This window comes from Grampus griseus (assembly GCF_964374135.1).
Source record: "Grampus griseus genome assembly, chromosome: 3".
NCBI lineage: Eukaryota > Metazoa > Chordata > Mammalia > Artiodactyla > Delphinidae > Grampus > Grampus griseus.
In genome coordinates this window covers 167,364,576-167,379,428 of record NC_139019.1, presented here as the reverse complement: position 1 = coordinate 167,379,428, position 14,853 = coordinate 167,364,576, and the positions used below count along the sequence as shown (strand labels likewise).

The following is a 14,853-nucleotide window of genomic DNA, read 5'->3' as shown; positions in this document are numbered from 1 at the left end:
TCTGGGGTTCCCATGGGATGTCAAACTTAACACCACTTTTAAACCTCACAACTGACTCAGCCATTATCTTAAAGTCTGGCAGTGTTTTAACAGGTAAAACAGTAACTACCTCCAGGCCTGGGCTGTGTCATTTAGTGGTCTTTTGGACTCAGGGTCAGATAAGAATGCAAGAAAGAGAAAAGAAGAAATGTTATATATTGATGGTTCTGGGGAAACCTCTCCCAGGAGCATTGCTGGGCCTTTGAAGAGACGCATTTTAGAATCTTGTTTTATCCTGATGTAAATGTGGGGGTGGGGGGGGGTGTCGATATACTTTGGAAATGGCCAATTGTATTGGACATTTCTGAGTAGCCTTCTGGTGAAGTCCATGGCGGGAGGGGGAGGTCAAGTGTGGAGAGGGAGGGGCAGCTGAAAGCCCTCAGCACACATTTGATTAAAAACCTGGGCAGGGCTTCCCTGGTGGCGCAGTGGTTGGGAGTCCGCCTGCCGATGCAGGGGACGCGGGTTCGTGCCCCGGTCCGGGAAGATCCCACGTGCCGCGGAGCGGCTGGGCCCGTGAGCCATGGCTGCTGAGCCTGCGCGTCCGGAGCCTGTGCTCCGCGGCTGGAGAGCGGCCCGCGTACCACAAACAAACAAAAAACCCTGGGCAGAGTCATTCTTAAGCAAAAAACAAACAAAACCACAGGCTTTGGACCCCTAAAAAGGAGATGGCAAGTGCTTCAGTGGGTTACTGTAAAAATTCATGAACTCATAAGATGCAGTGCTACTGCCATCTAGTGGGTGGAGGCCAGGGACGCTGCTCAACATCCTACAACGCACAGGACGGTCCCACCCCAGAGAATGGTCTGGCTCCAAATGTCAACAGCGCCAAGGTTGAGAATCCCCGTATCACTCGTATAATCCCATAATCCTAAAAAGCAGGAACTACTTTTCTCTCCACTCCTCAGATGAATAAACTGAGGAACCGAGCGAGGTAAACTAACCCGCGACCCACAGAAATTTGCATTCTACCTAAGGGTCTCTGCTTGCAGGAAAGGTAAAGAAGTATGAAAAAAACAGCATCATTTTTAAGGCAAGCCCTCTCTGTAGATCAGATGTACATCAGCAAGCAAGCCCCTTCGCTCACTAAAGGAAAAATATTTAAATAGGAGAAGCTCCGGAGTTTTTAAGAGGTCATGGAAAGTTCTGGAAGGGTAAGAAGGTGACATAGATTTTAAAAAGAGAATGCACTGAGCTTGAGACTCATCCACAAACCAAGCATGGGGCCAGACAGGCACTTCTCGGTCATCTAATCTAATAATTGAATCTATTGATTCTTGATTATTATCTATAATCATCTATTAGATAATAATCAATTGTTGGGAATCTAATGGAGATCGTTTCAGAACTCAGAATGAGGCCAGAGGCTGGGGTAAAGAGTTCATGAGACATCAGAAAGAAATGTCTTCAGGGATTCCCTGGCAGTCCAGTGGTAAAGAATACGCTTTACAATGCAGGGGACACGGGTTCGATCCCTAGTCAGGGAACTAAGATCCCACATGCCGTGGCACAACTAAGCCCGTGCGCCACAACTACTGAGCTCACGCGCCTCAACTAGAGATCCCGCTTGCCACAAACTACAGAGCCCACGTGCTCTGGACCCCGTGCACCATAACTGCAGAGCCCACACGCCCTGGAGCCTGCATGCTACAACTACAGAGAAGCCCACATGCCTCAACAAAGATCCCATGTGCTGCAACTAAGACCCAACGCAGCCAAAAATAAATGAAAGAAAGCAAAGGTTGAGTTTTTTAAAAACACCCCCCCCACACCTTTTTTGGCGATTATTCACTCTTCCTGGTACGGTAGTTGTTGAAATCGCAAGATCTCTCCCTCCCTCCAGGGAAGTGGCTCAGCATGGACTCTGCCCACTCTCTGCGTCTGCACTTCATCTTGTTCCCTAAATAAGGACCCCAGACCCCAAGCCAATGACAAATGCTGACCTGGGGATGAAAACGACATTGTGCAGGTAATCTTCGAATGTTTTCCTGAATGAGGACTCCTCCAACTCCTTGAGGATCTGAGAGTCGGTCTTCGGGCAGGAACAGCATTCACCGGCAGACTCTTCGTACTCACTCTGATTGTGCTTCTGGGACCCCTCAGACTCGAACGGTGGAGACCAGGTCCGGGAGGGCAGCTTCAACCCTGGAGAAAGCCAGAGCGGGGCTCAAGTTCCACCCCACTACACACATACATACACGCAGAGCAAAGGGGGCCTTCTCAGAGCTGCTGGGCACAGGCGACAGAGCTGGGGGCCAGGGTCTTTGTTCAAGGTCTACTGGGAAAAATAAGATCTCTCACTGGAGGGTCCTGACAACTGAGAAGGCACCTGTGGATGTGCAGCAGGAAAATGGCAGACACCACAACCCCATAGGGCTAGATGCTGAAGGTGACGAGGTACGTCCCTGCCATCACAGAACCTACATTCCAGGGGACGAGGTACGTGGGGGTGGGAGGAATACACAATAAACGAATAAATACATATGCCATGGGTCCGATGGTGGGGTGACAGGACAGAGGGTGTCTGGGGGGGGGGGAATGTCTCTGAGAAATTGACCACTAAGCAGTCCCCAAGGAAGTAAAAGAATGAGCCATGCACATATCTTGGTGTAAAGCAATTCAGACAGCAAAGAGTGAGTGCAAAGGCCCTGAGGTAGGAATTTCCTTGGCATGTCAGAAGACGCCAAGGACCCAGTGTAGCTGGAAGGGGATAAGGGAGAGAATGATGGGAGATGGCATTAGAAAAGGACTGGGGACCAAGTCACAGTTGAATGAATGAATCATCAATCAACCAGGTAACTATAAAGGGATAAGAGGACAGAGCAGAATTCCAATGGAGTTCTAAGGGGTCAGACTTACAGACCCAGTGTTTATACTGAGCAACCAAACTTTGCAGCACAAATGAAAGAATCTACAATCTGTTCAGGAAAACGGAAGTCAGAGCAGAGCAGTGGTTCTCACCAGGGCAGGGGTGATTCAGCACTGCCCCCCCACTCCCCTCTGCAGGACAACGGGCTTGGTCTGGTGACATTTTGGTGTTCACCAGGGATGCCGCTCAACATCTTACCTGACACAAGACAGCCCCCACCTCAAAGAATTATCTGGCCCACAATGTCAACAGTGATGGATGAAAGACATGAAATTGGGGGAAGAACTTTTTCCAAGAAGCACAGAAAGAGAATTTTTTAAAAAGGGAAAAAAGAACAACTGCTCAAGGTCATGCTCTTAAAAATACCACACTGTTTTTGTAAGTACCACAGCTGGTGTGTCTTGACCCCTGAGGTCCAGTCCCGGGGATGCCCGCTGCCTGTCACTTCTGGTACAACCTGGAGGAGGTAGGTTACTCCTTAAGGGCAAAAAGCATGCCCCTGACCCTAGGTGCCTACTCGTGTCTATTGCGCAAGGGAAATTCCATCTCTTCCTCTCCCTTTCAATGGCTCTGCTAGACAATGAGTTCAAAGTATCTTCCTGTGAGTGGTGAGTACCCACTCGGAAGCTTTGCAAAATCCTTAAAAAATACTTCTTCTTAACGTTTATTAATAGACATGGAATCACCTGTGTGGGTTAGCTGTTAGAGGGGCTATTGATGGCATTATGGATAAAAAAAAAAAAACACCTTCAGATTTCCTTAGTAAAAGGCTGGGGTGGGGTCCTGATCTTTTTCTGGGGAGGAAGGGACTTTTGATCAGGCATGGACATAGCTCCTGACACCTGTCACCCCTTCTGCATGACACTTGGTGCCCCACGGATTTTCTGTGACTATATAGTGAGGTATCTAGGACAGTCAAATGCATAGAGACAAAGTAGAAAGGCGGGCACCAGGGGATGGGGGAGGGGGTGGGGAGTCAGTGTTTAATGGGGACAAAGTTTGCAGTTTGGGAAAACAAGAAAGTTCTGGAGAGGGACACTGGGGACGGTTGCACAAGAGTGTGAATGTATTTAATGCCGCTGAACTGTATACTTAAAAGTAGTTCAAATGGTAAATTTTATGTTATATATATTCCACAATAAAAAGCCATATAGTTGATAAGACTGTACTGTATAAATGAAATAAACAATTCGATATCAGAGGAGAAGCTGAAAGTTCTCACCAAAGAAAGAGATAAATATGTCAGGTGATAGATGTATTAATTAACTCGATGGGAAGGATCCTTTCAAAATCTGTATGTATATAAAATCATCACAATTTACACTTTAAATATCTTGCCATTTACTTATCAAGTACACCTCAATAAAGCTGGGAAAAAAACCACTTGTGATACTAAAGGAAGCTACTACTGGGCACGGTTAGTAAATTCTCGATCTTGCGTGTGTTAGAAAGCTTATTAATTTGTGTGTGTATTTGGGTTTTTTAATTGTGGCAAAATGTACATGACAAAAAAGTTACCATCCTAATCATTTTTAAGTGCACAGCTCAGTGGCATTAAGGACATTCACATTATTGTGCAACCGTCCCCACTCTCCATTTCCAGAACTTTCTCATCTTCCCAAACTGAAACTCTGTCCCCATGAAACACTCACTCCCCAGCCCCTCCCCCAGCCCCTGGCACCCACCATCCGGCTTCCTGTCTCTGTGGATTTGACTCCTCTAGGGACCTCCTAAGAGTTGCATCATACGATATCCATCCTTGGTAAGTTTATTTTTTAATTACATAAACTTTGGCATCATTACAAATAAAACCATGTCAAATTGTCATATGGTAATGAGAGATTCAGACTTCCAGAATAAAAGTTGTTGCTCTAAAAAAGAAAGAAAGAAAGAGAAAAAGAAAACATGGCCTATCCTGATGCTGCTGGCAGTTCTAGCTGGCGGTTTCGGTTACTCACATGCAGGGCCGACAGCTGACAGCTGAGCCTATGACTTTGCTTGCTCTCAAGTTATATAAAGCATCCAAGGAGATAAATCACGTTTGCAACCCTCTGCTCAGGCGGGGGATGAGGTCACAGGCATACATATAGCACATGATCTTAGAGCTGGGACAGCGTCCAGAGATTATCTGGCCTCCCGCCCCTTCTCCCCAAAAGGAGGCAGCCAGTGACAAGCTCAGTGACTTGCCCAAAGCCCTACAGCAGGTCAGAGAAGACCTCAGGCTCCCGACCTCAGCCACGTCTCATCAGCGGCCCCAAGGTCTGAGGATACCAGTAACTCAAAACATCTAAAGAAAAAGAAATACAGGCCAACCAATCAACAACAACAAGACAACTAAGGGATAAATCAGGAGCTTGGGATGAACATACACACACTATTGTATATAAGATAGATAACCAACAAGGATCTACTGTATAGCACACTGTACTCGGTATCCTGTGATAACCTATATGAGAAAAGAATCTGAAAAAGAATGAATCTAGGTATATGTATAACTTAATCCCTTTGCTGTACACTTGAAACTAACACAACATTGTACATCAACTATACTCCAATAAAATTTTTAAAAAATAAAAAAGAGTCTAGGGATTGGGGGAAAAATACTTTATATAGACTCAAACAAAACAAAACCACTAACGAAAAAACAAGACTTCTGTTTCTCCAGTTTGATGGGCTTTTTTAAAACCCACTTTTAAAATAATCTTAAACTAATTTATACACACTAGCTTGAGGCTTCAAATATTTTTCCCTTTTCCTGTAGATGGATGGAAGCCCATTAAGTAAATGAGATTAAAGACTGGAAAAAAATGTGTCATTAGTATAAATTTTGAATGGAAAGCCCAGGAGGGAAGAGATGACCACTCTTTGCTTTCTCTGGTCCTTACAACTTAAGGGTCTAAAATTAGGGGCGAAAATTCTTCCCTGACTTCGCCAATCACCATTCCACACATCGGCTGTGTTTCTAGCTTCGGAGAGAAGTCTTGCGTGGGTTAACACAGCTACACCCCTACCAGGGGAGGTGGATAAGGAAGGGAAGGAGGAGAAAATTCCAGAGGGAAATGATGCCAAGACATGGGGAGTGTCTGTTTTTGACAGGAGTCTTCAGAGCGTGTCCTCACGCTGTGATGTTTAGAAATGCGAACAGGCAGGCAGACCTCCTCCTCTTATTGTGTTTTTCTTACAAATCGAAAGTTTGCGGCAACCCTGCGTTGAACAAGTCTATTGGTGCCATTTTCCCAACAGCGTCTGCTCACTTCGTATGTCTGTGTCACGCTTTGGTAATTCTCACAATATTTCAAACTTCTTCATTTTTATTATATTTGATATGGTGATCTGGGATCAGTGGTCTTGGATGTTACTATTGTAATTGGGCATTTTTTTTTAGCAATAAAGTATTCTTTAATTAAGGTATGTGCATTGTTTGGGGTTGTTATTTTTTTTAGTCTCGATTTCTTCTTTGTTAAATTTTTATTGAAATAGAGTTGATTTACAATGTTGTGTTAGTTTCAGGTGTACAGCAAACTGATTCAGTATTTTCTTTTCAGATTCTTTTCCATTATAGGTTATTACAAGATACTGAGTATAGTTCCCTGTGCTATACACTAGGTCCTTGTTGGTTACGTTACCTATTTTATATACAGCAGTATGTATATTTTTAATCATTTTTTAATTGGTGTATAATTGCTTTACAATGTTGTGTCAGCTTCTGCTGTACAATGAAGTGAATCAGCTCTATGTATATCTATATCCCCTCCCTCTTGGACCTCCCTCCCACCCTCCCCGCCATCCCACCCACCTAGGTCATCACAGGGCATGAGCTTCCTATGAGCTTCCTATCCTTCACAGCATGTTCCCACTAGCTATCTATTTTATGCATGGTAGCGTATATACGTCAATCTTAATCTCCCAATTCGTCCCACTCTCCGCTTCCCCTCTGTGTCCGCATGTCTGCTCTCTACGTCTACATCTCTATTCCTGCCCCGCAAATAGTTCACCTGCATCATTTTTCTAGATTCCACATATAGGCCAGAAAGAGAAATACAGTAATATGTAGATTTTAAGTATATTTTTTCTTAAACATAATGCTATCGCACACTTACAGTATAGTGTGGACATAACTTTTATAGGCACTGGAAACCAAAAAATTCACGTGACTCAATTTATTGCAATATTCACCTCCTTGCGGGAGTCTGGAACCAAACCTGCAGTATCTCTGAGGTCTGCCTGTATGTGTGTTTTTGTCAGAGATAAAATGGAGTGTGTGTACCCATATGCACATGATGGGAAGTGGAAGGGGAGAGATGCTTCCCCAAAAGGAGAACAAAGTGGATCAGATGTTATACACACTACTATGTATAAAATAGATAACAAGAACCTACTGTATAGCACAGGGAATTCTACTCAACATTTTGTAATAGCCTATAAGGGAAAAGAATCTGAAAAAGAATATATATGTATAACGGAATCACTGCATTATACACCTGAAACTAACACAACAGTTTAAATCAACTATACTTCAATTTAAAAAAAAAAATTGAAAAAAACCCGGCCCCTCCCCCGCCTCTGCCTGCACTCACCTTTGAGGCAATAATCTAATTCATACAGTTCACCGTCTTCCTCCTGTCTCTCCCAGAATACCAAGTAGTGTGTGATGTTGCCATTGGGGTCAGAGGGAGGCTTCCACTTCAGAATAATCTGAGACGAAGAATTAGACACCGAGATGGGATCCAGGGGGACAGAAGGATCTGCCAAGGAGAAAGGAGACAGGTCCACTGTGAGGAGCAGGAGGAGGGTGCAAGCCATCGGGTGGGCATGAGGGGGAGAACCCAAGTTCGAGAAATCATGAGGATGTTCTCTGCAGTGTTATTTAACATCAGAGAAAACTGGCAACATGTGGAATGCTTGCCCAGTGAAAGCATGGGTTACAAAATTACAATCCATGGGTACCACAGACTATGTAGATTTCATGTTCCACCATTTTTGCAACAAACATTTACGGCAGCAGTCCCCCACCTTTTTGACACCAGGGATCAGTTTCGTTGGAGACAATTTTTCCACGGACTAGAGACGGGGATGGTTTCGGGATGATTCAAGCACATTACATTTATTGCGCACTTTATTTCTATTATTATTACATTGTAATATATCATGAAATAATTATACAACTCACCAGAATGCAGAAACAGTGGGAGCCCTGAGCTTGTTCTCCTGCAACTAGATGGTCCCATCTGGGGGTGATGGGAGACAGTGACACCCGACGTGTGTTGCTTATGTCCAGTCTACTCTGTAAAATGCAGCTTAAGTGTCACTTGCCACTCACTGATAGCGTTTTGATAGGAGTCTGCAAGCAGTTGAGTTATTATGGTCTCTGTGCAGTCAGACCTCTCTGCTAATGATAATCTGTATTTGCAGCCGCTCCCCAGCTCTAGCATCACAGCCTCAGCTCCACCTCAGATCATGAGGCATTAGATTCTCATAAGAAGCGTGCAACCCAGATCCCCGAGTGCACAGTTCAGAGTAGGGCTCATGCTCCTATGAGAATCTAATGCCACAGCTGACCTGGCAGGAGGCGGAGCTCAGGTGGTAATGCGAGGGATGGGGAGCGGCTGTAAATACAGATGAAGCTTTGCTCGCTCGCCGCTCACCTGCTGCTGTGCGGCCTGGTTCCTAACAGGCGGCAGACTGGTACCAGTCTGTGGCCCAGAAGTCGGGGACCCCTGATTTACAGAGCTCCAACGACGTGCCAAGCTTTCTCTGTTCTGGGCACTGAAAAGGCGCTGGGGAAAAGGAGGATTGTGGGAATAGACAAAGCCACATCTTCTAGATAACATTAGCCCCAATTGAACCCAGTCCTGGGGCAAATTTCGGCAGTGGGATACCATTCAATCTTATCCCTGAGCTGGCAGCCCATCTAACATTCCCCCCAAAGGCACCACCTTTGGGCTCCACAAAAGCTTCCCCTCAAGAACGGAGGTGGCTGAGGGAGTCGGTGAGGGGTGGGAGTGGGGGGCTCAAGGCAGAGGACACAGTGTGTACAAAAGCCTGGAAGCTGGAAGTTTCCAGAAACTATAAGTCCTGCTGGAGGTATTGCTGGAGGATACAGGATGAGAGGGCGGTAGTCAATAAAGTTGGGGCTGGTTCATAAAGTTTGGACTCGATCCTACGGGACAGGATTTCTCAACTACTGACTTGCGGGGGCTAGATAATTCTTTGCCGGGGGGCGCTGTCCTGTGCATGTGATATGTTGAGCAGCATCCCAGGTCCCCAACCCCGCCTCCCCAGTCATGCCAACCAAAAATATCTCCAGGTATCACCAAATGTCTCCTATCCCAGTGGTTGGAGAGGGCTTATGCTTTATGAAAATACAACTAAATTGCTATGAAACACTCGTCAAAAAATGGAGATGGGGGAAAAGGCATAGTGATGAAACAAAAATGGCAAAATATTGATCATTGTTGAAGCTGAGAGATGGTTACAAGGTGGCGGTGGGGGGGATCTTTTTTTTTTCCCCCTACTTTTGTAAATATTTGAAATTTTTCCATAATGGGAAGAAGAAATGTATGTTCCCCTCTGAGGTCTTGTTGCTACTGCCTCATCTTCTGAAATTATAACCTCAGTGCCCGGCTCTTTTAGAAGCCAATAACCATGCAAAAAAAAAAAAAGCATTTCATATGACATCACCAGGTCAGCCTGTTAAACGCAAGACGTCTGATTCACGCACAAATTCACATCCACAAGAAATGCTTACTAGTGGCATCTGTCTGGACATAGATGATGTCGCTCTTGGCCCCGTATGTGCGGCGTTCATCAGAAAAAGTGACCAAGGTCTTGACAAAGATGGCGTACTGGGTCCAGGGCTTGAGACCACGCATTAGCCACCCAGGGTGGTTCTGTGACTTGGGGTCGTTGGACCTCATAGGCGGGTCAATATCTACCACGGTCCAGCTGTTGGAGCCACATGCATCCTGCCCATCAAACTCCGTCACGTTCTGATAAGGGCTTTCAAGACGAAATAGGAAAAGTTGATTACCATTTCTCAACTATAGCTCTAAAGACCAAAGAGATGTGGCCGGGCGAAGTTACCTCCTATAGGCTTGCACCCTGTTCACCAACAATCTTCTACCACAAGGAAAAAAGACACAGGAATAGTCAAAGAGAAAGGGACCGCTTCCCTTGTGCCTCAATTTCCCAACAACAATAATAACAGTGATCAGGATGATGATACTAACTACCAGAGTTATTGATAAGATTACACAAGAGGATGTGTGTTGACTTCGCCACACACAACCTGACACGTAGTAAATTTTGAGGGATGGGGACCTCCCTCGTGGTCCAGTGGTTAAGAATCCTCCTTCCAATGCAGAGGACACGGGTTCAATCCCTGGTTGGGGAACTAAGACCCCACATGCCGCGAGGCAACTAAGCCCACGCACTCTACAGGCTGTGGGCCACAACTAGGGAGCCTGGGCACCGCAACTAGAGAGACTCCCACGTGCCACAGCTAAGACCCTATGTAGGCAAATAAATAAATAAGTAAATAAATATTTAAAAAAATATGGAGGGATGGAACAATTATTCCTATTAACACAATCACCACTTCCATTGTCTTCCTTTAAAATTTCAGCACAGTCATATACTCAAAACGACTAAGTGTTATTGAAAGGCGACAGAGTTTCAGCGTGAGATGATGAATAAACTGTGGAGAGCGATGGTGATGATGGTCACATGATGTCATGAATGTACTTAATGCCACTGAGCGGTACACTTAAATGTCATTAAGATGGTCAATTTCATGTATGTTTTACCACAATGCTTCAAATGTTGGAAAAAATACAAAATAGATAAAAAATAAACTTTAAGGCACCTACTAAGTAGACTAAGTGACTTTTTGTTGAGGATGTCTGGTGAGATGTACATATAAGAAGCAAAATGGAATACTGCCCAATCTGGACCTCCAAAAGAAACCTGCCTGCTTCAGTTTCTGGCTTTTGACAATAGGGAATGTTATTGACGTCATACACCATCAACTGGTGAGATCTATGATATTTATTCCACAAGTAAGGAGATAGAAAGGAACCTCAGAGGGGAGCCTCTGAGAACATATGCAACAAACACACCTCTTTATCCTTCTACTTACGCCTCTTTGTAGAAGAGCATGAATCCCAGGAGGTCTCGGAAGTCGGGGGGCCAATACGGCTCCCATTTCAGCAAGATCTTGTCATAAGATGTCCGAATGTAAGAAAATTTAAGTAATTCATTTTCACCTAGATAGGTTAAAAAAAAAAAACAAACCAGTATCAGAATTAAATAATTTATTTCAACCCAAAGCAGATGATCCCATATTTTCAAAAGTATCCACGAGAAGGAAGATGGCAACATGCTGTTCCTCTGAGAGGTCTTATTTCCACATGCCTCTCCTATGTTCAGAGTCAAGAACAGGTCGTGCAAGTTGGCCCTGACCGCAAGTCAGGTACTTGGCCAGATGTGCTCAACCAAAGAACCACGGTCGGCACCAACAGAAGGACAAGTGGCTAATCGCTACTGGAAAAAGGGACTTTCAAGAATAGCATTTATTCTGACACAGTTCTGTCTTGTGTGTGAATTTTCATGCCCGACGTGTCAGAACACATAAGTCCAGTGCAAATGGACACATGCCAAGTGGGTTTAGGGAGCGTGCAGACCATCATACCTTGGAGTGTCAATTCCTTGGAAGGACAATGCCTTGGACAGAGTAATTCCCTCTGCCTAGATTGCAAGCCCTCCCTTAAGCTCTACCCCTTAAGTTCCAACCTTGCTCTCTACCTCCCCTGAATTCTCACAGCTTCTGCCATAAGGAACCAACTTCACATGAGGGCATTACGGAAGCCTTGGCACCTCAATGCTTCAAGAGAAAACCTGTCAGAGGAGGGCAGTCAGCTGACAGTCTCCAGCTGTAGCAACTGTAGACCCTGCTGTAGCATTCGAGCCAAGGCCATATGTAAGATAAGTGACATTCATTCATTCATTCATTCAATGTTTATGTGGCATCTTCCAGTATCAGGCACTGTGTTTAATATTTGGCAAAGAGATAACATGTATACATTCTTCCTCAGTATTTCAGAGAGCCTATCACACACATAGTTGTTTTAGCTCATTGGGGGGAAGCGACACTCCCCCGGGGGCCAGTGTGGTGGGGGAGGGGGAAGGCAGACAAGTTATCTGGTCCGTGGAAGGACAAGGGCATCACCACTTACAGGACGCCTGGTCCCCATTGGTCTTCAGGGCAATGTCGTTTCTCTCCTGGCGCCCCTTGGTTCCTGAAACTTCCTCCATCTTGTGAATTTCTGACAAGCAGAGTTTGGGATTATAGTGGAAGAAGAGTTTCCCCTGAGTGATGGTGAGGTTGTGTTTGCTCCAGTCCCACAGCTGCCTTAGGTTCTGGTTGTCCAAGGCATAGAAAGAGTAGTTCCTATGGAAACACACACATGCCTAATCATTCATCAGCTTGTCGTCTCCAACTCCAAGATGGCGGGGCCATGGCTGGAGTTGATCTTGTTCAGTGCTCCGTCCCCAGTCCTAACCACTTGCTTGACACATACTCATTACATGTTGAAAGGAGGGTTAGATGGACAGGGGAAGTTGAGGAAGTCTTCAGGGCCAGGAAGGTATGTGAGATCAGTCTTGTGGGGGAGGAGGGTAAGACTGTGATGGATTGAGATATGGGTTTTGAAAAGGGGAAAGACTGAAGACACAGAGGCACGTGAACTGGGCCCAGGGAAGAGCAAAGTAGCCTGTTCTGGCCAACAGGTGACGGGCAAGACCAAAGAGATGCCATGGGCCAAACCCTCTAGTATACTGCATGCCAGACCGAGACCAAGAATACGTGATCTTCCTTGGTAGGCAGAGGGGGACCACTGAAGGTTTTATAACAACTCAGTAACCCAATTAGACCTGTGCCTTAGAACTAGGAGTGGGCCACCAGTACATAATGAATGGGAAAAGGGCAGCACCTAGATCTGTGTTATCCAACACTGAAACCACCAGCCACATCTGGCTATTAAGTACCTGAAATTTGGCCATTCTGAACTGTACCAGAAGTAAAAAACCACAGATTTCAATGACTTTGCATTAAAAAAAAAAGGATATAAAAAATCTTCTTTATAATTTTTTGTATTGAGTCCATGTCAAAATAACAGCTTCAATGTAATGGGTTCAGTAAAATACATTATTAAAATTCATTTCACCTATGTCTTTTAAAGTGTTTTAAATGTGGCTACTAGAACATTTAAAGTCTCGTATGTGACCTGTATTATATTTCTGTTGGATGGCCCTGGTAGTTCTAGAACCAGCAAGAAAGTCATTGGAACGAGCCAAATGAAAGGTGTGAGCTTCGGCAAAAAGATAGTTTTATGGCGAAATAATATTCCACTGTATATATATATATACACACACACACACACACACACACACACACACACACACACACACACATATACACCACATTTCCTTTATCCATGCAACCATCAGTGGACACTCAAGTTGTTTTCATGTCTTGGCAAAAAAACCTAAGTTTCTCTACAATAACTCACAAACTTCCTAATGAGCCCACAGATAGAGCAGCAGGCCCACATACCCGATTTCCAAGGTCTCCCCTCGAATCAGACGTAACTTCCGGAAGAAGGAAAGTGACACGAGGGCATATGATCGGCGGATTTTCAGATACCCTGAAATTTCTTCAATGAGTCCAAGGTTGGCCTCTAGCTCAGCTGCCAGGTTGTCTAAGGAAAGGAGAGAATGAATATCCAGTGGGCTTCTACCAAAATATTTTAACCTTTCCAGAATTCCCCATAGTGAAGGGTTAACCTACAGGCTGAAAATGATTTTCACGAGCCCTGCTCAACATACATCTACAAGGCAGAGTAGTTATGACAGAGATTGTCCTGCCTGCAAATCTGAATATATTTATTATAGTAAGATGCCAACCCTTGCTCCCTCCATCACCTTGCTTTGCTTGCCTTCATAGCATGAACCACTGCCTGGGTTTACATTATACGTTAATTTGTTTATTTGCGATATCCACCACGCACGGACTTTGCCTTGTTCACTGTGAGTATTCAATAAATGTTCGCTGAATAAATAAACAGAGAAATGCCTTTTTGCCTGTGACAGAAATTTCTGGAGACATGGTCCCCAGACCTGCAAAAGAGGGCATGTTGCCTGCTTGTTAAAAATGCAAATTTCTGATGTCCCAACTCCCAGCTTTGAAAATCAGAATCTCGGGGTGGGGGGTGGTAAGGCCAGGACTGAGCTGTGAACTCCAGGTTTGGAAACAGATTCCCTGCATGAGTTTCTGGACTGTTTTCCTTCTGTGCTCGCAGGGAGAGTGGCTCCCAGCAGACAGCAACCCCTCCCCCTAGAGCACTCACTGCCCCCTCGAATGTTGATGATTAAGCTTCCGTTGATGATGGTGCAGCCTCGGAGCTCCTGGGCAGATGTCACTGAGTCAATGGTCTTCTCGCCTTCCAGGAGGTGGCACACCTTGGGACAGGGGCCCAGGCATGGAGTGCACATCAAGCTGCAGAAAGAGTGGAGAGAGAGAGAGGTCAGGGCACACAGGACCACACACACACACGCACGCACACACAGCAGTGTATTGCACAGGATCCCAAGTGACCATAAGGCAGGATGCTTTACCCACAGAGCTGGTGACGTTTGGGACCAGAGAATTCTCTGTTGTGGGAGGCTGTCCAAACATGGTCCCCTGGGGGATGGAAGGGCAAATCACCCCCGGGTAAGAACAACTGCCTAAAGTGATAGGCTTGGGGTGTCTCTCCAGGGGGGCAGGTCCTACAGCATTACCTCAAGGTCAGGAGACTCATGTTTTTACTCCAAAATGATGGGGCTCCTGCCTTACCCCAAAGCGAGAGGATTCACACTGTACCCCATGGAGAAACACCTTCTACCCT

General features: G+C 45.3%; 1 protein-coding gene across 2 annotated transcripts in view; it reads right to left on the bottom strand.

The window, feature by feature from the left end:
- INSR (insulin receptor) overlaps nt 1-14,853 on the bottom strand; it is a 125,377-nt gene that overhangs the window by 27,470 nt on the left and 83,054 nt on the right. For both annotated transcript variants that reach the window (XM_082650447.1, XM_082650448.1), the window contains exons 4-10: nt 14,314-14,462; nt 13,521-13,665; nt 12,142-12,356; nt 11,046-11,172; nt 9,657-9,907; nt 7,486-7,653; nt 1,983-2,184 (exon numbers count right to left, since the gene is read on the bottom strand). In XM_082650447.1, the coding sequence (XP_082506573.1) occupies nt 1,983-2,184; nt 7,486-7,653; nt 9,657-9,907; nt 11,046-11,172; nt 12,142-12,356; nt 13,521-13,665; nt 14,314-14,462 (1,257 nt within the window). The remainder of the gene's footprint in view (nt 1-1,982; nt 2,185-7,485; nt 7,654-9,656; nt 9,908-11,045; nt 11,173-12,141; nt 12,357-13,520; nt 13,666-14,313; nt 14,463-14,853) is intronic.